The sequence below is a fragment of the Crotalus tigris genome, unplaced genomic scaffold (genome assembly GCF_016545835.1).
Source record: "Crotalus tigris isolate CLP2741 ecotype Arizona unplaced genomic scaffold, ASM1654583v1 scf7180000019189.1338056, whole genome shotgun sequence".
Lineage (NCBI taxonomy): Eukaryota > Metazoa > Chordata > Lepidosauria > Squamata > Viperidae > Crotalus > Crotalus tigris.
Window position 1 is genome coordinate 702358 of NW_024097425.1, and position 25070 is coordinate 727427.

General features: G+C 41.3%; 1 protein-coding gene across 2 annotated transcripts in view; it reads left to right on the plus strand.

The window, feature by feature from the left end:
* Positions 1 to 340: 340 nt before the first annotated feature.
* The window catches only part of LOC120315945 (L-amino-acid oxidase), a 33051-nt gene continuing 8321 nt past the window's right edge, over positions 341 to 25070 (plus strand). The window contains exons 1-3 of one of the 2 annotated variants that reach the window (XM_039361013.1): positions 341 to 494; positions 21032 to 21246; positions 24089 to 24195. In XM_039361013.1, the coding sequence (XP_039216947.1) occupies positions 482 to 494; positions 21032 to 21246; positions 24089 to 24195 (335 nt within the window). In that variant the 5' untranslated portion in view covers positions 341 to 481. Of the gene's footprint in view, positions 495 to 7620; positions 7794 to 21031; positions 21247 to 24088; positions 24196 to 25070 lie in introns of those variants that run through there. The other variant, XM_039361014.1, reaches the window with a different exon arrangement.

Genomic DNA, 25070 nt, shown 5'->3' on the forward strand with positions numbered 1-25070 from the left:
TTGAGAAAGGTTCCTGTAGATAAGTGTTTTTTAACCTTGCCAACTTTAAAATATGTAGACTTTAACTCCCAGAATTCCCCAACCAGCTTGTTCAATCAATTTTTTAAAACTATTTAGATTATTGCAAGAGGAATTTGAATGTGAAATGACAGGATGGTCAACTGAAACAATTTTTCATTTTACAGTTAGATCCAGATGCCTAAGCAGCATCTAAAATTCTTGGATAATGTTCAGAACTGATACATTCCTTTCATGTGGGTTCCTCATGGGTGTAAATCCAAAAGAGTTGATTTCCTTGTTCCTTGTTTTATGTATAATAAGAATGGGAGGAGAGGATAAAAGTGTAGGCAAGAAGGTTAGGGTATAAAAGCATTCTCCAGTGCATTTTCTCGACACGTGAATCAAAGTGTTTTGAGCACTTTGCTTAGCATCAGTAACTTTTCTTCCAAGCATTGCCATCCACAGTCTTCAAGCCAATAAGATGAATGTCTTCTGTAAGTACCTTTTTGCCTAAGACGCACTAACTGAATTATGGCTTGAAGGAAATGTATTATTTAATATATTATGGCTCGAAGCACAGTTGGGCGAATGTTTAGATTGGATTAGACATTTTTTATTAATGGTTTATCACATAGTCAGATGTTCAGACTGGATTTGGCATTTTTGTCCTCCTGTCAAGTCCTTCCCAAGGACCTGGGATAGGCAGACGTGGATGTTTTATGATGTTAAAGGTATTGTCACAGGATGTAAGCTGTTCCCTGTAAAGCTGCCTTTTGCAATTGACTGATGGTGAATTTGTCAATTATTATTCTTATTCTTTGTTCACTACAATGTGAAGTCACAGATGTATTATTATTATTCCATGATTAGATTTCAAGATCTCATAACCTTTTATCATTTAAAATTAGTTGCCATTTAGGGAATTATTATCAATCATTGCTGTAATATAAATGACTGCTTGTACTTGTGGTGAGGATAGGGAAGAAGAGAAACTGCGTAGTCCAATATAACTAAATCTTGATGAAATTAATTACTGAAAGCCAATTTTGATCAAGTAGTCAAATTCAAATTAATGAGATGGGTGATAGCCAATTTGTCTTGATACATTTCTAATATTTGTAGTAAATGAAAAGAGCATACTAAGAATTAGTAAGTTAAATTTGTCACAAAGCAAGTTCATAAAAGGTACATACGTCCTGACTTAACCACCATTTGCTCAGTAACTGTTTGAAATGATGAAGGTGATGGATAAAGGGAGTTATGTCCCATGCTGCCGAGAACTACGTAGAACTAAGGAGAAATTTCCTGACAGAACAATAAATCAGTGGAACGACTTGCTCCTAGAAGTTGTAAGTACTCCAACACTGAAGGTTTTTAAGAAGAGGTTAAGCAACCATTTGTCTGAAATGTTATAGGGTTTCCTGCTTGAACAGAAAGTTGGACTAGAAGATCTCCAAGTCCCTTCCAACTCTGTTATTCTGCCCAGAGTTAGTGTTGTAGCAACCCTGCAATCATGTGATAAAAATTTGAGCCCTTGAAGGTAGGCAGCATGGAGTGGAGGCAATTATGCCATTCTCCATAAGCCTTTCAAAACTATGTGATTGCCCCCACTGCCCTGTACTCTCCAAGATCTGCTGGGCATTGCTTACCTCCAGGCAGTTTTCTCCTGCTGTTGAGATGCCCATGCAGTCTATCTGATGCTTTAAAAGACTTTCAAAGTCCTGTTGGAATTGGCTCCAAGGCGGATTTGGGAAAGAAGGCTTGGTGCAGCCAGGAGCTGCACTGGATAGGCCACGTGGGCCTCTCAACAGCAGGAGAAAAACACCTGAACTATGCATGGCAGATTCTTAGGAGTGATGGGTGATGGGGCCAATCACACTATTCCCCAAGGGTCAGATGCCTTGGAGAACAATGTGAGCTGGCATTCCTGAGTGGCAATGGTGATGCCAGTGGGGTGCCCCAGGGCTCTGTTCTAGGCCCAGTGCTCTTCAATATCTTCATCAACGATTTGGATGAGGGGATAGATGGGGAACTCATCAAATTTGCGGATGACACTAAGGTGGCAGGAATAGCCAACACTCCAGAAGACAGGCTTAAGATACAGGAGGACCTGGACAGATTGAACACTGGGTGCTAACTAACAAAATGAAATTCAATGGTGAAAAAAGTAAGGTTCTACATTTAGGCAAGAAAAACCAAATGTACAAGTATAATATAGGGGGTACCTTGCTCAATAGTAGCAACTGTGAGATCTCAGAGTCCTAGTGGACAATCACTTAAATATGAGCCAGCAGTGTGCTGCAGCTACCAAAAAAGCCAACACAGTGCTGGGCTGCATTAACAGAGGGATAGAATCAAGATCACATGAAGTATTAATACCACTTTACAATGCCTTGGTAAGGCCACACTTGGAATACTGCATCCAGTTTTGGTCACCACGATGTAAAAAAGATGCTGAGACTCTAGAACAGCGGTTCTCAACCTGTGGGTCGCGACCCCTTTGGGGTCGAACGATCTTTTCACAGGGGTCGCCTAAGACCATCGGAAAACACATATTTCCGATGGTCTTAGGAACTGAGACTCCATGCTCTTCTACGAGGCCATAGGTCCCCCCGGCACCCAGCAGCCTCCCCTGACCACCAGCAAAACAGGAGGGGTGGCAGCAACAAGAGACGACCCCCCCAACATCCAGCTGGTCATCTCTGCCACCCAGCTGGCTTCCGGGGATTCTCCCCCGGCGCCTGGCGAGAGGGAGAGGCAGCTCGGGCAGGAGGCAGTTCTTTCAGTGTCTGGCTGACTTGCCGCTGACGCCCAGCTGATTTTTGGGACTCCCCCTGCATCCAATGAGTGCGAGGGGCAGCTGAAGCAAGAGGCGGTCCCTCCGGTGTCCGGTTGGCATGCCTCTGACGCTCAGCCGGCGGTAGGGACTTCCCCGGAATCCATGTCAATGGAGGGAGGTGGCCGTGATGCATGGCGGCCTCGCCGACTCCCAGCTGGTTCGTGGAAGTTGGGTGGCACCCCAGGGTGGCATACGGATGTCGGCTGGCCACTGGCTGCTCCTTCCCTGTCCCCCACTGGTTCACCGCTTATAAAGTTTTTGGCAAGCCATTTTCAAAGCTAGGGACAAAGCTAGAATTCAGAAATAATCACCCATTCAAAGCCACGCAAGGAATGGGTGGAGGGGGGGGGGGGAGAGAAAAAGAAGAAAGAATGTGTGGAATTAAAAGTGCTTCTCCTCCTCTTCCCCACTGAGGGGGCTTTTTCCTGTGTCCCATGTGCATTTTGCAAGGGAGTGGGGCATTGACGCTGGACACGTTCCACTCCGCGCAGTCCCCCAGGCAAATGTGGCAAGTGATGGGCAGCGTGAGAGACAATGTAACACTCTGAACGTTCTGAGCCATTGTGACATTTTGAATCCCGCGAGCATGAAAGTACCAACCCACAAAGCTGCAAGTGCCACAGCAGGGATGGAAAGGGGAACCCCTCGCTCTTCCAACTCTCACGCTGCTTGAGTCTTCATGTACAGCGAGCCACCGAGGCCAATTTCCTCCGTGAGAAGAGAACACTTTCCCTCTGCTCCCCCCCACCCGAACTCTCCTCCTCAAAAGGGGCGAGACTGAGAGACAGGAGCTCCTCGAGCGCCACGGCAGGCAGTTCTTAGGGAAATTACCCTCCTCTCTGACTGTTTTGAAATAAAATAATAAAATATACTAAGGGCAATTTGGGATTCATTTCACTCCAAATGCAAAGCTGGGAGATGTAGAGAACGATCGGAAATTTGTCATTTCTATAGCTGAATCTTTTTCAAATAACCAGGAAGAAGACAATCCTAAATTGTCTAATAGAATAGAATAGAATAAATATAGACCAGACCAGAATAGAGTAGAGTAGAGTATAGAGTGGAGTGGAGTGGAGTGGAGTGAAGTGGAGTGGAGTGGAGTGGAGTGGAGTAGAGTAGAGTGGAGTAGAATGGAATAGAATGAAATAGAATAGAATAGACAATATGGAAGAGAGAATAGAATAGACAATATGGAAGAGAGTAGAGTAGATTAGAGTAGAATAGAATGGAATAGAATTTAATTATGTTTAATTTGTAACAATGAAAATACATCCTGCATATCAGATATTTACATTATGATTCATAACAATAGCAAAATTACAGTTATGAAGTAGCAACAAAAATAATTTTATGGTTGGGGGTCACCACAACATGAGGAACTGTATTAAAGGGTCACGGCATTAGGAAGGTTGAGAACCACTGCTCTAGAAAGAGTACAGAGAAGAGCAACAAAGATGATTAGGGGACTGGAGGCTAAAACATATAAGGAATGGTTGCTGGAATTGGGTATGTCTAGTTTAATGAAGAGAAAGACAAGGGGGGACAGGATAGCAGTCTTCCAATATCTCAGGGGCTGCCACAAAGAAGAGGGAGTCAAGCTATTCTCCAAAGCACCTGAAGGCAGGACAAGAAGCAACGGGTGGAAACTAATCAAGGAGAGAAGCAACCTAGAACTAAGGAGAAACTTCCTGACAGTCAGAATAATTAACCAGTGGAACAACTTGCCTCCAGAAGCAGTGAATGCTCCAACACTGAAAGTCTTTAAGAAGAGACTGGACAGCCATTTGTCCAAAATAGTGTAGGGTTTCCTGCCTGAGCAGGGGGTTGGACTCGATGATCTCCAAGGTCCCTTCCAACTTTATTATTATTATTGTTACTGTTATTGTTATTATGTTGGGACCTGGGTAGTGGCAGCAGGCTGAGACTGCAGCAGGCCCTAAAGCCAAGGACTTTTCTGCTGGGTGGCCTACATAGGAGAAACATAGGCAGATATGTGGAATTGGGCAGCGCTCCTTAGAGGCAATGGTGGTGCTAGGGCTGAAATTGAGGCCTGGGTGATGGCAGCTGAGTGAGACAGCCGAAGACCCCAGGCCCCTACTTCAGGCCTAGGCCCAGTGCTTCCACCAACAAGAACTGCACTGCAGAGCCAGGCTGGGGCAGCTGAAGCTTTGTACCACACTGCAGCACCTCTCCAGTTCATGCATGGTCTGCGCTGGGCCTCCCAGGGACTGGCCCACCCCGAGGCACCCTGCGCAACTGCTTGCATGCTCGCTTACAAATGCTAGGAATGCAATTATTGAGCAAAGCAGTTACCTGGTGTCTCACTTAATGACCGCAACAACTCACAACTGCAGTTCCAATCTCAGTTGTGGTTGTAAACTGAGGACTACCAGTAAACAATTAGAAAGCTAATGACCAATTAACCAGGCATTCTTTGATAAGCATCAACTGAACAAGGGGGTCTTTGAAAGTAAAATGGCTTAGCAACCTGTTCACAAATCAAATTTTTAGAGTAGTACTTCAAGTTGAGCTAGAAAAACAATCAACAGAGAAAATATTTAATCATCTGCAGAATGTTGTACCAGCTGTTTTCAGATTCTCTTTCCCACATTTCCACATTTCCTCGGAGTCCTAGTAGACAATCACTTAGATATGAGCCAGCAGTGTGCTGCAGCTGCCAAAAAGGCCAACACAGTGCTAGGCTGCATTAACAGAGGGATAGAATCAAGATCACTTGAGTATTAATACCACTCTTCAATGCCTTGGTAAGGCCACACTTGGAATACTGCATCCAGTTTTGGTCACCACGATGTAAAAAAGATGTTGAGACTCTAGAAAGAGTACAGAGAAGAGCAACAAAGATGATTAGGGGACTGGAGGCTAAAACATATACGGAACGGTTGCTAGAATTGGGTATGTCTAGTTTAATGAAGAGAAGGACAAGGGGGGGACATGATAACAGTATTCTAATATCTCAGGGGCTGCCATAAAGAAGAGGGAATTAAGCTATTTTCCAAAGCACCTGAAGGCAGGACAAGAAGCAACAGGTGGAAACTAATCAAGGAGAGAAGCAACCTAGAACTAGGAGAAACTTCCTGACAGTGAGAACAATTAATCAGTGGAACAGCTTGCCTCCAGAAGCAGTAAATGCTCCAACACTGGAAGTTTTTAGAAGAGACTGGACAGCCATTTGTCCGAAATGGTGTAGGGTTTCCTGCCCGAGCAGGGGGTTGGACTAGATGACCTCCAAGGTCCCTTCCAACTTTACTACTATTATTATTATTATATATATATATATAAAGACAAAAATACAAGGAAATACAAGAAAATAGGAAGAAAGAAAAAAGTAAAAAGAAAAAGAAAAAAAGAAAAAAAGGAAAGTCTATAAAATCTATAAAATATCTTAAATTTTAAATATAAGTTATTGAAAAGCTAAATAATATTTTTTTATATCCAACTTATGTTGTATAAAGTCTATCCATTTTTTCCATACCAAAAAATACTTCTCTTGCGATTGGTCTTTTAAGAAAGCCGAAATCTTTGCCATTTCCGCCAAATAAGAAACTTTAAAAAAACCACTCTTGCAAGGTAGGCAAAGATTCCTTCTTCCAACATTGCCCTACTAACAACCTTGCTGCTGTAATTAAATTTAACATCAATATAGTCTCTTTAGTATCACAATCAGAAACAATACCTAACAAAAACAATTGTGGGGTAAATTTTACCCTTCTTCTAAAAATTCTTTGGATATTCCACCATATCTTAATCCAAAAAGCTTTTATATTTTTACATGACCACCAGATATGATCATAAGTAGCATCCGAACATCCACATCTCCAACATTTAGGCTGTAAGTCAGGATACATACAAGACATTTTTTGTGGATCAAGGTGTCATCTATAAAATATTTTGTAAAAATTTTCCCTTAAATTTTGGGCTTGTGTAAATTTAACATTCCTCACCCAAATAATTTCCCAGGTATCTAATAGAACCGGTTCATCAAAATTTTGTGCCCATTTAACCATATATTCTTTAACTAATTCTGCTTCTGAATCCAGTTCTACTAACACCCCATAGATTCTCTTAATATGGGTTCGTCTTTGATCTTTTATTTGTTTTAATAAATTCTCATCTTCTCTAAGCAAACCCACGTTACGATCTATCTTCCACGGCACATTTCCACTTTTATGCTGAAGAATCAAACCAGTTTTGCAGGAAGTCTTTTAATGCCCCCATAGCTTTACAGTTCTGTTTGTAGGGTAAATACAGATGTTATTTATTTATTTTTATTCATTCATAGTCATTTGGCATATCCATCCTGAAGAAGAATGAAACCAGACTTGCAGGAAATGTTACAGTTCTGTTGATAGGGTAAATACAGCTTAAAGGATATTATTTATTTATTTTTATTCATTCATAGTCGTTTGAGGTCACTCATAGCTATTGGCATATGCATCCTCCAGTTTGGCCATGCATCTATTCCAGGATTTCTCAAGCTTGGCAACTTTAAGAAGTATGGATTTCAACTCCCAGAATTCCCCAGCCAGCATGGAGTTCTGTGGTTGAAGTCCACACGTCTTATTTATTCTGTTAAGTAGATTATTCAGTGAAAGACAGCATAGCCTAAAACAGGGATGTCAAAGTGCCAGCCCGTGGGCCGGATGCGTCATGCCGAAACCACCCCACCCCATTGCCGGTAATGGGAAAAAAGTTGCAATACGTTGTGATAAGTCACATGACGTTGCGATTTTGACACCCCTGACCTAAAACATCCATTAAGCTTCATGACTGAATGGCTATTAACCTCTAAGGGACAGCCACTTAAGTGTGAATTCTTCCTTTTTATTTCTTTTCTCTTTCTTTTTCTTTTTTCCTCATCATCATTCTCAGCCTTTTGCCTATTCTTTGTGGCCAAAATCTGAAATCAAGCTACCCCTGCAGATCCTGAATTGAAGTAAGATCTTATTTTAAATGGGATTTTTAAAGGTGTTTTTTTTTGTATCCAATTTGCCTTCCTGTAGGTTGAATCTCCAATTCTATTAATTAATTTTTATTTATGAATGTAGAAACTGGTTCAGTAAGGCAATTCTAATTGTTATGCAAAAGCAACTCTCAATGCAACAAAAGCGCAGTAAGCTACTAATAAATATGATACAGAATTACAATTAAGCATGACTTAATTAATATAATCCCAGAAGCTGAGCAGACTTCAAATTCTAAAGACCTTTATCTTTTAGTTACTTTCTGAGAATGTTTCTGTGCTTTGTCGAGGGACACTTTATCCAGACACGGGTGATTCCCATGGGTGCCCTTGGCTTTAGCATGTGTATCTCACAGGAGTTAATTTGATGATTAGAGTCAACAATCAGGAAAAGGATTTAGACAGCAGAACACGAGGAAACAGGGCGGGGAATGCAGTTTTAGAATTACAGACTATAACAATTCTAAGTTGAAAAAAACCAGAAGTCATAAATATTCTTTAAAGAAATATCTTCCTCGGGGCTTTTGAAGTAACTTCTCCAGGTCTGGCATATTCCAGGCGCCTCTAATTAAATTCTTTTAAGAAAGTAGTTGGGTTAATCGGCATCAGCAGCAAGAGGGAATAGTCATCATTTCAGTTCACAGTCAGGTCACAAGTGGGAGCCTGCGGCGATTTTCTGGCAAAATTCAACATTTTTTTTTAAAAAATATATTTTATTGGTTTTATAGTTTTAACAAAAAGTATTTAAGACACACCGTGGTGTTTGGGTAAACAAAGATTCCAACATAAAATCACACAAAAACAGCTCAACTTAATACATTTGCTATCATCTCTCTATTTCCCTCAAATAACATAATAAATTTAATATATTTCATTTCTATCATAAATTTCTATTACTACTAAACCTGTTTTTAAAACTTTATCAGTTTCAATTACCATAATCAGATAATGTTTTACATCAACATATTATCACTTCAAATATCTCTTCCAAATATATTCAAGCTCTTAATCTCTCTCATCCTTCTTTTTTATCACCAATTTTATTTATTTCTTCTTCCAATAATAACTAGCTTAGTTAAAAAAAAAGACAATATTAAACCTTGCTTCATTTCAATTCATTACACCAACTTTAAATTCTATTCAATTAATTATCATATCTTATCAAATCATATTACTATACACAAAAATCTCTTAATTAATTAAACATTACATATGTATATAGTTATAGTTTTCTTACTTCTAAGTCTAAATCATTATCCTTAACCTTTCCACCTGTAAATCCATTTTTGTTGCTTGTAATAATCTTTAACTTAATTCATTTCCAATCATTAAACAAACCAAATTCCATCCAATTAATTATCATACCATATCAAAACATATTATTATACACAAAAATCTCCTAATTAATTAAACATTTCAAAATTCCAGTCTAAGAAACTCAACATTTTTTCATTTTCAGTACATAATTTCCCTCTAAATCAATCTATTATTCCAAGGAGTGCATTCTTAGTCTTTATAAAGCCAAGTTTCTTTTTTCACTCCACATTTAACTTTCATATTTCCATACCAAATAAATTTCCATAAAACAAAAAAAATCATCAAACTAAATTAAACACACATGAATATAATTGTAAATTCTTACTTCTAAGTCTAAATCATTATCCTTAAAACAATCCATAGAACCAACATTGCCTTTTAATCCATTAAACAATTTTAAATTTCTTTTTCAATCTAATTCTAGGTTTTCTTCTATGCCACACAGTCTTCCATAGCAAAGCTTCCCTTTCAACCAGTGAATCCATTTTTGTTGCTTGTAGAATTCTTTGAGAAAATAAAAATCCTCTGCAATAAACATCTTTTCCTCTTCTCCTTGCCACATCGTTGCTTTATAGTTTGAAGTCTTAGTCTTTGCTTCTTCTGATTCTCTAAGTTGCAGAAGAAGGGGTTGTCAAGTAAAATAAGTTCCTCTACTGTCTCTAGAGATTCCTCTTCTGGTATATTTTGATTTATACCATAATCAGATGTAACCTGGAGATCGCTTTGAACAGATGTAGTAGAATCTCTAGATCTTGGTTCTAAAATACAGTTTTTAATTGTAGCACATATTTCAGCAGAGGCCTCATAGATCTTTTCCAATATAAGTGCATAGTTCAATTGTAGCTGAGTCTCCATTTTAAATACTAATGCTTAAAAGAAGATCTCATTTTCTTTTTGTGGAGGCTATATTTAGTACAAACAACATCCACCTCCACAGCTTCCACAGTTGCACATCTTATCTTTCCCTCCAAAGTGTTTTGAAAATCTTTAATATAATAGCCAAACTTGTAGTGTCAAACTTTCACCAGTAGATGTCCTCAATGAATTAGATAAAGTCTTTTCCAACAATCCATTCCTTACAATAATACAATAATAATAATAATAATAATACAGTTCATACAAAGGGAGAAGAAAGAAGATCTTTTCCATCTTTTTTCTTTTTTTGTATCCAAAGGAAAAAAAATATATAAAAGTAAAATATAGTCTATTTCTATGTTTACAAAACGCCTTTCTTCCCAAAAAATGCAGAAGCCGCCTTTCCAAGCCAGGGAAATAATTTCAGAAGCTCTTACAGGTCTCAGAAAAAAAAAGAAAAATAGAAAAGAGAGAGTTGAAAATAAAGTTCTCACCTGGGCTCATCATGGGGGCACTCACAGCTTAGATGTTCTCTGACTTATGGTCTGAAGCGGCAGGGCGATCGGCCATTTTACTGGCCGATCTTCTCCGTCGGCCCTCAGAGATTCATCCAGACAGCTGGAGGAGCCGTTGCTCCTCGGCAGCCAGACAGCAGCCTCCTCGACGGAAAGTCGCACCTTCCAGGGCGACTTAGGACCTGTATAAGGGTCCACCGACAGAGGGAAAACTAGTCAGCGAGGAGAGAAGTCTCTCTGCATGACTAGTGACGCCGCGAACTGGAACTGGAAGCCCAAAGTTCAACATTTTCTTTACATTTGTAGACAAATGCCATCTAACTTTGCTTATAAAGCGAGTATATGACTGAAGTAGCTGCTTGGATAAGCAGTGAATTGTTTCCAACCAAAAAGAAAAGAAGTCCAGCTGTCGTGACTCAACTTCCAAACTTAAAAAGTGAGATTAAAAAAAAACAACGCAGAAAGCATTCATCTCATGGAGGAGAAGAGATGGGATAATTCCCAGAACAACCATGGTGAAGAAATATAGTTATTTTTTTAACTTGGAAAATTTTGATAGAATTACCATGAACACAGAAGGAAACATTTCTAAGGAAACTGTGCATTCCACATTGGGATGCTTTAGAAAAACATTTGGAGCCATCAACAGGTCCAAAAGCTGCACCTCTATTTGTGATCTCAAGCTATATGTAGCAGACCTTTAAGAATCACATTAAGAGCATGCTGCTTTAATGATGCAACTTATTAAAGCAGAGCCTTCTTTTTTACACCCAGCAATAGGCTGAGAAAGTAAAGTATGATTTAAGCAAGAGCCGAGCATATTTTAAGCCCGGAAGTAGCTAGAGGAGCCCTTTGGGATGCATGAATGTATATATGAAATGAATAATCTCATCCAGATAAAAGTCAGCTTTCCAACTATAGCATGTTGACCAAAGACACTAAAGATCCTCATATCCAATGCTCAGTGCCCTGAGCTATTCTCCCGGTAGAAAATGACCCTGTCTCCATTCCTTTAGATAGATCAAGGGGGAGGGGTACTCAGGAACTCTGAGGGCCTTATTGTTGCTAAATCACAGCATCCCAAATCAATGCCCCTCATTCAGCAATATTTGGAAGGCCATTGGTTCTCTTCTTCTATTTTAGATACTGAGTCAGCAGCTTCTAATGGCATTTTTATTGCATTGTCTCACCTTTCCATGCCAGGCCAAGCCTAGCAGTACATTTGACCCTGTGTTTGTGTATTATGTGATAGCAAGAATAAGGATATCACCAGATACTCATCATAATGGATAGATATTATCAGCCTCCGTGAAGCTTCAAAAAAAAAAAAAAAGGATTTGATTTCACCCCTTGGAATGGAGACTCCAGTAAGCCATAAACCTACAAGCTTTCAAAAAGGCAGACAAAACCTGGCTCTTTCCCCAGACTTTTCGGTCAGGGTGAGCAGAATTTCCAATTTCCAGGAGCTATATAGGTGGTCCTCAACTTACAAATGAAACTGAGCTAGTAAATTTGGCCACAAGTCATGACAGTCATAAAATAGGTCACCACATTTTTGTGGAAAACGGAAGGACTCTTACGAATTCCAGAGGGTTTTAGCAGAGAGATTTATTGCGCAGGTTCAGAAGCAATAGCAACAAGCAATTCTGAACCCCAAGGGCGGGTTCAGACTTCAGTTTTATACTTTCCTTTTCTCAGGAACAAAGGAATACACATTGAAATACACATTGTAATACACTAGGTTCGTTTCTCACAGGTATACAATGGAGAGTTTGCTACATACATTGTATCCAAGTGCAATGAGCATTAGGTTAGTCACATACTACTAACACAGCACTATTCCAGTAATTATGCAGACACATCATTATTCTAGTGATTGTTCATTATTCCACATTAACATGACCGCACGTAATTTTTGAGTTTTTTTGCAGGAGCCATTAAGCAAATGCCATGGTCATTAAGCAAACCCATTGTTTGCTATCAGGTGTTTTTTCCCAGAAACTGGAAATAAATGCCAGTTTCTGGAAAAAAATGTAAAGCACAGTCATGTGACCACATGACAGTGCAAATGATCCTAAATGCAGGCTGGTTGCCGAATGCCCAAAATGTGGGCATGTGGATGTTAGAACTTTGAATCCAAGTCACAAATCCCTTTTTCAGGATCTATCATAAATTCGACAAGGGCTATCTGTAATATATTTCAATTCTAATCAACATGTAATTGTTTCATTAGCTTTTAATGTTGTGCGTTTTTCTTTTTTGCTGCTTGATGCTTTTTGTACATCTCCCAGAGTCTCAGCTCTGTCTGATATGACAGCCATGCATTTCAGTGCTTTAAATAAATGTGGTCTGAGGAATCACATCAAATCCAGATGCCTTACAATAATTTCTGAGAGATGTCAGCAAGTATTCAGGGTAAGGAAAATTTTGGTGAACAGCTCAATGAAAATACCAGCCCAGCTGAACTGCATGTATGGGATTTGTTAGGAAATGAATTGAAAATACAACTGTCTATATAATAATGCCTTTGGCTAGATCTATGAAGAAAAAAATGGCATATCATGTACAGGTTTGGCTAGCAACCCTTTAAAAGGTAGCATAGAGGTAGAAAATTGTGTACAAAATCAATTAATGTCAGTGCATGGGCAGTTTGAATGACAGTGTTGGAAGAGCATCAGGCTAGCCAAATATCTACTTGGTGAGAAATATTTGAATAGAAAAATACTCTGAATGTTGTAATCTTTGCAGAAATCTGAGAATCAGGATTCTCTCACTAATCAAAATTCAAGTATTATACACTAGATCCGTGGTGGCGGACCTATGGCACACATGCCACAGGTGGCACGCAGAGCCCTCTCTGTGGACACACGCACCGTTGCCCCAGTCCTAGGCCTTCAGCTGGATTTTATAAAATGTTTTCACTTTAGGCTTTCGCCACCATGTGCAAAAAAAAAAAAAAAAGTTCAATCAATCAATCAATTTCAACTCGCGCAAAAAAAAAAGATCTCGCAAAGTTGGAATTTATTGATTGAACTTTTTAGCCCTACCCAAACTGCCATTACCACCACAGCCATGCCCACCCAATGGGCCACATCCACCCAATGGGCCACGCCCACCTGGCACCCAACGATACATAAGTGGGTTTTGGGTTGCAGTTTGGGCACTTGGTTTCTAAAAGGTTCGCCATCACTGCACTAGATGGCACAACACCGTGAGACCTAGCCAACCAGAAAATCTCCAGATATAACAGAATAATAGAGTTGGAAGGGACCTTAGAGGTCTTCTAATCCAACCCCCAGTTCAAGCAGGAACCCCTATGACATTTCAAGACAAACGATTGTCCAATCTCTTCTTAAAAACCTCCAGCTTTGGGAGCACACACAACTTTCAGAGGCAAGTTGTTCTGGAGGCAAGTTGTTAATTGTTCTATCAGGAAATGTCTCCTTAGTTCTAGGTTGGCTCTCTTCTTGACTAACTTCTTGTTCTACGGTCAGATGCTTTGGAGAATATGTTGATCCCCTCTTCTTTGTGACAGCTCTTTAGACATTGGAACACTGCTATCATGTCACCCTTATTCCTTCTTTGCATTAAACTAGACATATCTAATTTCTGCAACCGTTCATCATATATTTTGGCCTCCACTCCCCTAATCATCTTTGTTGCTCTTTTCTGCACTCTTTCTAGAGTCTCAACATCTTTTTTATATCATAGCAACCAAAACTGGATGCAATATTCCAAGGCATTATAAAGTGATATTAACATTTCACGTGATCTTGATTCTACCCCATCCAACCCATCCTGAAGGTACTTGATGGCAGAAACCTGACATAGATCTATATACTTGGAGTTGTACTTTTTCTCTGCATTATTCGTTAACACTGCGGTAACATCCATGCCAACTTTCCTTAACCTGCTTCCTTCCTCCATAAGGATTGTCAGAATCCAATCATATTTCATCTTTAATTATCAAATATAGAAACTCCCAATTCTGCCTTCTTTGGATTCTGCCATAAGAGGGAGAGAAGGGGGAGAACAAAGGGGCTTTATGGCCCTCACTTCCTTCAGTACACTTCAAAGAGCTGAATGCTGAATGTGTGTTTATTGTAACATCAAAGCGTTAGCACTAGAGAACCTTATCATAACAAAGCAGGATACTTGCCTTTCATGTAGTTACCTGAAGTCTCCATTCAGACGGAAGAAAGAAGAAAGGGGGTGGAATTGTGATACTTGAAACTATCACTGGAAGGGGGGTTGATTGGGTGGGACTACTGGGGAACCCCTTAAAACCTTGAATGGGAGAGCTTGAACCCCAAGTCCTGTCTAGCATGCCTGCAACCATTTTCTCTTAATAAAGGATTCCTGTTGGAAGAATTATTCCAAGAGTTCTGTCTTCTTAAGATGCAAAGTGGGGTGGGTCCTTACATTAGACAGGACTTGCAAAATTAATCCACCTGGAAGGAAGACCCTTGCCGGGGGATTTTGCAAAAATTTACCATGTCAGACAATGGAGCAAGAGAGGGGGAAAACTCCCTGGAAAGAGAGCCGCTGACCCAGTTGGAACCTTGCCAGATGTTGGGATCCGAGAGGCCAGATTCCTCAGGAGAAGAAGTGGTGGAGACACAGGACCACAAGCCTCGCTGGTCGATGGGCGTTGGAAAGAAAAGTGAGTGGGGAAAGGAATCAAGAAAGGTGACCCTGAGACGGGGGACCAAGCAACCAGAATGGAAGCAGGAGATGGAGAAATCCCTGCACGCAAGTGAAGAGGGAGGAAGCTGGGCACCGTACTCAGACTGGATCCTAGAGAAAGCTATTGACCTGATGAAGAGAACTCTCAGCTCCCTAGGAGAGGAGAATACTGAACCCTACGGCCGCCCCAGTTCCTGGAGCCGCAAAGGGAGAGACACCGAGGGGGACATGGAACCTGCAACCCCAGGGACATCTACTGATCCAGGAGCTCCCACCCCCTACCGGACCACAGATGGCAATCTGGACGGAAGGCACTACCACCCACAACAGAGGCACCGATCCATTCCAAGACGTCCACCGTTGGAAGTGAAATTCAAAGGGGAGCCAACACGCTTGGGGTTTTTCCTAACCCAAGTCCTCAGCTACATGGAGGAATATGGGCAGGATATTCCCAGCGACAAAGCCCGCATCCGGATCGTGCAATCTGCCCTGGATGGACCAGCTGCGGATTGGGTAGTGAACTTGCATGACTCCAATGCCCCAGAACTCAGTAACTTCAACCGTTTCATGTCCTCTTTGAGAAGACGATTTGAAGACCCCCTGGCTGATCGCAAAGCCCGTGAAAGAATAACAACGATGAGGCAAGGCAAACGCCCAGTGGCTGAGTATACACAAGAATTCCGGGCCATTGCCAGCAAACTGAATTGGCCAGAAGACATCCTCCTTGGCCATTTCAAAGACGGACTAAACTATGATCTATATGATGCTTGCCTGCCCCGAGGGGACCCACATCGACTTGAGGAATGGTACGTCTTGGCAGAGGAAGCAGAGATCGACATATTGAAGAGGCACCGCCGAGGAAAACAATGGAGCCGCCCCCCGCCTGAGCTGACACACCAACCGGTGAAATCATCGGATACAGCCAAGAAGCAAATGGGATGTTTCAAGTGCGGAAGAGAAGGGCATCGAGCTGTAGAATGCCGCTCAAAGGCCCCCCAGCACAACCCAGACAGATCCCCAATCAACAAACCCGGAAAGTATTCAGCTAAGCCAAAAGAAACGGCCATGAGAATGATGGAAATTGCAGAAACCCCCACCTCTGCTCACCAAGGGGAAAGGACTCCAGCCTACACCACAGGGCCGGTGGATGCCTCAGATGACAGCTCGGAGGGCGAACCCCTGGTAAGTGGATGCATCACACCCATCTTCAAAACAGTGACTATATTAATCCCCCCCATGCCCGAAGCTGTGAAGGTGAAAGCCTTAATAGACTCTGGCTGTACCCGCTGCCTCATTAGCCCAACACTAGTGGGGAATCTGGGCATCCCATCCAGGAGACTGGAACAACCAATCTCATTTGGCCAGCTAGATGGATCCATAGCAGGGGGGGTGCCAGCTACCCTAGCCACTTTGCCAATACATCTCTCCCTGGGCAACCATGAAGAGGACTTAACGTTTGTGGTGACCCCAGGTATGGAATGCCCAATGATTCTAGGGATGGAATGGTTGAAAAAATGGAACCCCTGGGTAAATTGGAGGACGACAGAAATCAAATTCCCGAAGGGGGACCCTATGGACTTAAAACCCCAAGGGAGGCTACCAGAATCAAGAATAGAAAAAGCATCCATAGGAGAGGAAAAAAGATTAACAGAAATACCAGAGGAATATAGGACCTTGCTGAAGTCTTCAGTGAGGAGAGGGCGAATGAGCTTCCCCCCCACCGACCCACAGACTGTACCATTGAATTCAAGCCTGGGGCAAAACTCCCGAAGCCCAGATTATACTCCATGAGCCCAAAGGAGAAGGAGGAAATGGAAAGATTTATAAAAAAAAACCTGGAGAGAGGTTTCATTGAGCCAGCCAAGCCTAAAGTGGCTGCCCCGGTCCTTTTTAGAGAGAAGAAGGATGGCTCTTTACGTTTATGCGTGGATTATAGGGCCCTGAATACAATCAGTGAAAGCAACCTATACCCGCTGCCCCTCATGAAAGACATGCTGTCACACCTATCGAAAGGGAAAATTTTTTCTAAACTAGACTTAAGGGAAGCTTACTATCGAGTGAGAATCAAGGAAGGGGACGAATGGAAGACTGCATTTAACTGCCCCATGGGGTGCTATCAATTCAAAGTCTTGCCATTTGGATTACAAGGGGGCCCTGCAGTCTTTATGCAATTAATCAATGACGTTCTAAGGGAGCACCTGTTTAAGGGGGTCCTTGTTTACTTGGACGACATTCTTATCTTTACTGAAACAAAAGAAGAACACGTCAAACTTGTCAGAGCGGTTTTAAAGAAGCTGCGAGCCGCTCACCTATATGCCAAACTCTCAAAATGCGAATTCCACCAGGAAAGGATAGACTACCTAGGCTATCGCATATCCCCACAGGGCATTGAAATGGACCCAGAGAAGGTCAAAGCAGTACTAAATTGGGCACCACCCCGCACAAGAAAGCAACTACAAAGTTTCCTGGGCTTTGCAAACTTTTACCGCCAATTCATCCCCTCATTTGCCCAGATAGCCTTGCCCCTCACTAACTTACTAAAAACGAAGGGAGCATCCTCAGTAAAACCTAGCCAGCCACTAACATGGACAATGGAGTGCCAAGCAGCGTTTGAGAGACTAAAGAGACTTTTTTCTGCCGAACCAATACTAAGGCACCCAGACATGGACAAGCCCTTCGTAATACAGGCAGATGCAAGTGATGTGGCAGTGGGGGCTGTGCTATTACAAGAAAATGATGATGCAGTATTGCAACCCTGTGCATATACATCCAAGAAACTCACGGAAACAGAACAGCGCTGGCCCGTATGGGAGAAGGAGGCTTATGGGATACGTTGGGCATTACTCACGTGGCGACAGTTCCTGGAAGGCAACAAAATCCCCTTCCAGGTGTGGACTGATCACAAAAATTTAGAAGCCCTGAAAACTTCCAGGAAACTCAATCCCAAACAAGCCCGCTGGTCCCAGCATTTTCACCAATTCCAATTTAAGCTCAAACATTTACCAGGAAGAAAGAACTTCCTGGCAGATGCTCTATCTCGCATGCCCCAATATAACAGCGCACGAACCACAGACTCTAGACCAATAATGGCAGAGTCACAACTGGCAGCACCAGTAACCACAAGAACCCAAGCCAAAATAAAACCACAACTGGACAGCCAAACTGGGATTGAATTCAGAAAAAGCTTGGAAACAGATGAATGGTTCCAGAAAAACAAAAATGTGTGCACAATGAGAGACGGGTTGCCTTGGGTAGGGGAAAAGTTATATATACCAACAACTCAAAGAGTAACTTTCATGCACTTTGCCATGACACAAAATCAGCAGGGCATTTTGGATTTGTAAAAACTTTACACTTAATTAAACGGCAATTTTGGTGGCCATCAATAAAAAAAGGACATAGAAAGTTATGTTGCCAGCTGCCCAACCTGTGCATCGGCAAAGAGGTTGCAAGGGAAGTCGCCAGGGCTATTACAACCAGTGGCAAGTCCCTCAGCCCCCTGGAGAGAAATAGCCATGGATTTTATAGTGGAATTGCCAGAAAGCAATGGGAATACTGTTATCTGGACAGTCACGGACCTATTTTCCAAACAGGTGCACTTTATCCCTTGCCAGAAGATTCCCACTGCAAAGGCCTTAGCAAAACTTTTCATCCAGCACATTTACAGATTGCACGGGGCACCCCAACGCATCATCTCTGATAGGAGAGTGCAATTTACGTCTGCATTTTGGAAGGAATTTTTTATCCCTCTTAGGGACCACTCAGGGACTGACATCTAGCCATCACCCTCAGACAGATGGACAAACAGAACGCTGCCATTCGGTACTTGAGCAATATTTGAGATGTTTTTTAAATTTCCAACAGAGTGATTGGACGGACTTACTTCCTTTTGCAGAAGTCGCCTACAATAATGCAGTCCACTCCAGCACAGGCTACACTCCTTTTCAAATAGCCAACGGTCAAAGTTTCAACCCTATGCCAGAGTTAACCCCAAAAGAACCAACGATCCCTTCACTGAAAGAATGGATGGAAAACCTACAAAACACCTGGCCAATAGTCAGAAAATCACTAGATGAAGCTAGGCAGGCATACAAAGCACAAGCCGATAAAAAAAGGGTTGAGCCTACACCATTCATTATAGGAGAAATGGTGTACTTATCTACAAAATACCTAAAATCCCTACAGCCCTGTAAAAAACTTGGACCAAAATATATAGGACCTTTTCCAATTAAAAGAATCATAAATCCAGTAACAGTAGAATTAGAATTACCCAAAAATCTCAGGCAAATACACCCAATTTTTCATTGCAGCCTGCTGAAAAGAGAGCATCAGTCACCTCTACGGCCAAAAATCCCCCCCCCCACCACCTCCAATCATGGTGGAGGGTGAACAACACTTCGAAATAAAAGAGATCCTTGACTCTAGGAGATATCATGGAACAACTCAGTACCTAGTTGCCTGGAAACACCTCCCTGCCTCACAAAATGAGTGGGTTCATAAACGTCATGTCAGAGCCCCGAAGCTATTGAAGAAGTTTCACACAGAGTATCCTAACAAGCCTGACTAAATTTTTTACTTGTGTTTTCTTTCAGGTGGATCTCTCTTATTTTTAAGAGGGGCCGGATGTCAGAATCCAATTATATTTCATCTTTAATTATCAAATATAGAAACTCCCAATTCTGCCTTCTCTGGATTCTGCCATAAGAGGGAGAGAAGGGGGAGAACAAAGGGGCTTTATGGCCCTCACTTCCTTCAGTACACTTCAAAGAGCTGAATGCTGAATGTGTGTTTATTGTAACATCAAAGCGTTAGCACTAGAGAACCTTATCATAACAAAGCAGGATACTTGCCTTTCATGTAGTTACCTGAAGTCTCCATTCAGACGGAAGAAAGAAGAAAGGGGGTGGAATTGTGATACTTGAAACTATCACTGGAAGGGGGGTTGATTGGGTGGGACTACTGGGGAACCCCTTAAAACCTTGAATGGGAGAGCTTGAACCCCAAGTCCTGTCTAGCATGCCTGCAACCATTTTCTCTTAATAAAGGATTCCTGTTGGAAGAATTATTCCAAGAGTTCTGTCTTCTTAAGATGCAAAGTGGGGTGGGTCCTTAACCTGCTTCCTTCCTCCATAAGGATGATAGGAGTCTATCAGAGGCAAATGCCTGGTCCTACAGCGTCTCAATGGATTTTGTTTCTGTAATGGAATTATTAACAAAATATTGTGTCTGAACACAAAGGGAAATAATTTGGAAGCACGCTTTTCCTTACTGTCTCTTCTGTCTGCCAATAAAACCCCCAAAAGATGACAGAGGAGTTGTTCACATATGGAAGCATATTCTGTGAAGCACTAACATTTACTTGAGTATAATTTTCAGGCCAGATTAATTTCATTACAGGTATTATAACAGCTACTTGGAAGGATTATCTCAAAAAAGTAAGCAAGTAAGAATTTGAATAAGAGTCCACCAAGAAAATGCTTGGGACTGGGAAGCAAAACCTCTTCCAAGTGGCAACCCCTTTCCCACTGCTGCCAGGAAAAGAAGAGGGATGTTGAAATCAAAAGGAGTTAAGCTTGGGTTGAAGAGGACTTATTTGTGATGAGATCCTTTACGTGACCAGAGAAGCAGAAGGAAAGCCTCTGTGTCCATTTTTGGTCATTTTATTGCAGTTTAGATGTAGTGTAGGAGGCCTCAGTAACTCTGGTTAGAAGGTGGTTCAATGACACATATAAAAGAATGGAACAAATGAACAGAACCAGAGACAAAAAATCCAGAATAAGAAAAAACAGGAAAATGCCATCCTTATACATATTCCACTTTTGTATGTGTTTTATCCAGTTATGTTCTCACTGCTGTTCTTGGCTGCCTTGGGAAGCTGTGCAGATGACAGAAACCCCCTAGAGGAATGCTTCCGAGAAACTGACTATGAAGAATTTCTGGAGATCGCCAAAAATGGTCTGACAGCGACATCAAACCCAAAACATGTTGTGATTGTAGGTGCAGGAATGGCTGGGCTTAGTGCAGCCTATGTTCTTGCAGGGGCTGGACATCAGGTAAGCCACTGATTTTTGTCTATCAACAATTTGCTTGGACAACAACAGCACCGTTTAGCAAAAAGTCAAGTTAGCACCTACAGTCATGCAGTTGAAGCCCCATCCTTTTTATGTCCATCATGATGCAAATAGAAAAGGACAGGTTTTCACTGCACAGTCGTAGATGCCATCTTGACTTTTTTGGCCCCCAGTCCCATTGATGAGTGCCTCAATGGAGAGAATATGTAGATGACATTGTATAGGCTGAGCAAGCCTTGGCATTTGCTCCCTCCATTCCATTCATGTAGCTAGCAGAATTTCTAACCCTTACCCTCACCTGCCTTCACAGATACTTCCTTGGGGTACAAGTTCCTAGGAATCTGACAGCATCCACCCATTAAAAAAATGTATTCTGGACAGAGATACGAATCTAATTTGAAAAGCAGATCCTCACTTTTGTAGTATATATTAGGTGAATGCCCCAGCAGAAGTGATAGAGGACTAGATATAGACTATGTCTATCATGCTCTTCCTCAGAATTTCAAAATGCAGAAAAACAGTATGATATAGTAATCCAAGGAAATCAAGATATCAGAAAGGAAAAAGTAATTTAGGTAAATCCAGTTTATTCCAATCTAGTTCACTGTACCTCTCCCTGCCTTATTTCCTTATGTTTTCATTTTCATCCTGTCCAAGTGCTGCTTCCTACATACTTTCTGTTATCTGAACTTTTCAAGTTCTCCTTTTGAGGACCTTTCCAACTCCACTTAACCATAATTTTCCCACACTCGTCTTCCCTTTCACTCTTCATTCAAATACTGGTTTTAAGAGTTAGTCCTCATTCATTCTTTCTACATGATCAAACCATCTCAAAAGACTTCTTCCATTCCAGTCATTCCCTTTCGAATACAATCCATAGGTTTCCATCAGTCACTTATCTTGACCCAATCCACCCATATTCTCTCTCTCTCTCTCTCTCTCTCTCTCTCTCTCTCCTGCTTCATTTAACTTTTGTATCTCTCCCGACATAGCCTGCTCTCATTTCCATAGAACAAAGTGGGCAGAAGCACACTCCTCTATAGAGCCATTTTCCTTTCTCTCCATCCAATCTCCAAACATTAGTTGATTATTTTCACAGCATCTTCAGCTTAGCCTAGGATGGTGATAGATAATTAAGTGCCATCTGCTTATTGGTGACCTCTCATCCCAAAGAGAGATGATCTTAAATAAGAGAGGAGATCCCTGGGACATCACATATTGATATAACCAGGAATTGTTTACCCTTTATGGCTACTAACTGAAACCAACTACTTAAGTAGGAGGATAATCACTTTAGAATGGTGCCTCTTACTCCCAACTCTTGGGTAATCCAGAAGGATAAAATGAAGGCATTGAAAGCCAATGAAATGTCTACCAGGATTATGAGAGCTGCATTCTCCCCTTCCAGGCCCCAGAGATTATACTTTAGAGCAAGCCAGTCTGTTTTTGTCACAAGACTGAACCTGGACCCCAGCTGAAAGGGAGCTAGATAATCCATTTTCTGTAGGATCCTATGTAACTAATCTCTTCCTCCTTTTAAACATCCTTCCTCACAATGTGAAGGTGGTAGACAGTGCAAAAGTCATCGCATATAGCCAAGTCAAGTGTTGGTTCAAAAGCACTCAGTCATCTCCACTTTTAGTTTTTTGCTATTTATACTCTTAAGTGTCTTCAGTTGCTTCATACCTATAGGAACCTGGGAAACCAAAGTGTTGCTTGGCCTTAGAAAATAGAGAGTGATTGGAGGGGCAATCTTATCCATTGCCCTGCAATCTCCAGGAATTCACAAGTGCAAGACCAAGCTGTCCAACAGATTGTCAGGAAAATTCCCAAACATCCTCTGGAAACCCCGTGGATCTGTTGGACACTGAAATGGACATAGACCAGGGGTCTTCCAACTTGGCCCTTTTATGACTTGTGGACTTCAACTCCCAGAATTCCTCAGCTAGCATGCCTGGCTGAGGAATTCTAGGAGTTGAAGTTCACAAGTCATAAAAGGACCAAGTTTGAAGACCCCTGACATAGACCATTCAAATAGGACATCCTACCTAACAGAGATCCAGAATACCAAGGATAATACATTTTGACCAGAAAGTGATCTGAGCACAGCAAAAGGGTAGAGTCTGATGGCTGATTCTGAGGTGTTAGCATAGAACTTTTTTTGTGACTGCAGTGGTCCATCTTGATGTGGGCCATGAATTTCACAGAAGGGAGAAACTCAGTTTGTATTGCACAGTGACTGCAACTGTCATCGTGCTATTTAGAATACTTTTCAATAAATAAAGAAAATGTTACTAAACCAAGTTTAAACAGATTAAAACAAAGAAAACAAAGAAAAGAAAAAGTCCTGATTGCAATGAATAGATCTCCTTAGATTCTAAGACATATTCAGGTGAGACATCTGAAGATCAAATGCTATTTCACACAAAATATTCACTGCACAAAAAAAGGGTGGGAAGCAAATCAATGGGATAGAACTTCCAATAATTGTCAAGCATAACATATTTCAACATTGCAATTCTGCTATTTGAACTGTTGGGACTCTATTGGGGGAAGGTGCCTCAAGGAGCACTAACGAGAAAGGTCTCTTGAGTGTCAGAAGGGAAAGATGACACATGTTGAGAAGAGCAGTTACCATAGAAAAATGCCAACTTCTGGTAAGGAACCTTAGGGAAGGGAAGAGTGGCCACAACCATAAAATACTGACATCTCAAAGTCAATGCTATGAAGTCCCCCCAAAATAATTCACAAAGCAGCCGAGCAGAGAAGTTTTAATAAGAAACCATTGTCAAAATGATGCAGTGGCTTTCCTATTTGCCTTCAGGTGACAGTTCTTGAAGCCAGTGAACGTGTAGGAGGACGAGTGAGGACTTATCGAAAAAAAGACTGGTATGCCAATCTTGGGCCTATGCGTTTACCTACGAAGCACAGGTGAGATGTGAGATGATTATGTTTACTTGTCTCTTCTCCTTGCATACTAAAAAGACTGGAGGGTCGTGGAGGTATGTCCCGTAACAACATTGCTATTTTAGACTCTGGGAATGTCAGCCAGCATTAAATTCCACATATTTGTAAGCGTGGTTCAGTGGCTATTTAAAAGTTGGCAGCAGAGCTTACAGCAATTTATACTACATGAACAGGATAAATGTGGTAAGGAATGGAATGGAGTATCGCTGCTGGAGCATTCACAGGGTTGGTTAAGCTAATTTCCTTTAAAACTAAGAGGACAAATTAGGTGGAAACATCTAGCTTGGCTTTCAAAAAAGCTAAGCAGGCCCAACCTGATATTGCTTAGTACTTGGATGGGAGACTACTAGGAAATCCCAAGACTGTAGGCTCCCGTGACAAGTCAAAAAAAGTGTCCTAGAAGCCAGGGCAAATAATTGGGAATAAAATAAGTTTAATTTGGTTTGGAATCATTCTCTTTGATCTTATCTTTCTTCCCTGTATCTATTCATGTGAGAAAAATAAACCTGAATCATTTTGGTAAGACAATGGTTTGTAAGGCTTTATCAAGCAATTTTAGAATTGTTGCTGTTTTTCTGTGCTGGTTTTTTCTCTCTTCTCAATTGGTAGCTCTTTCTTGCTTTTTATGGAGGGAAAAAACTGTGTTGAAACTGGAAATTCTGGCTAAATGTGCACAGTTTTTCTTTCTTTGTATAAAGCAAAGTGAGATAGTGATACTCCAAAAATGATGACAGAATAATTATTTGACCTTCACATTTGCACCTTAATTCTCTCGATAATCAAACACAATCTTCTGCACAGAACTATACATCATTCTATTTATTTTTTTCTTTCACTGT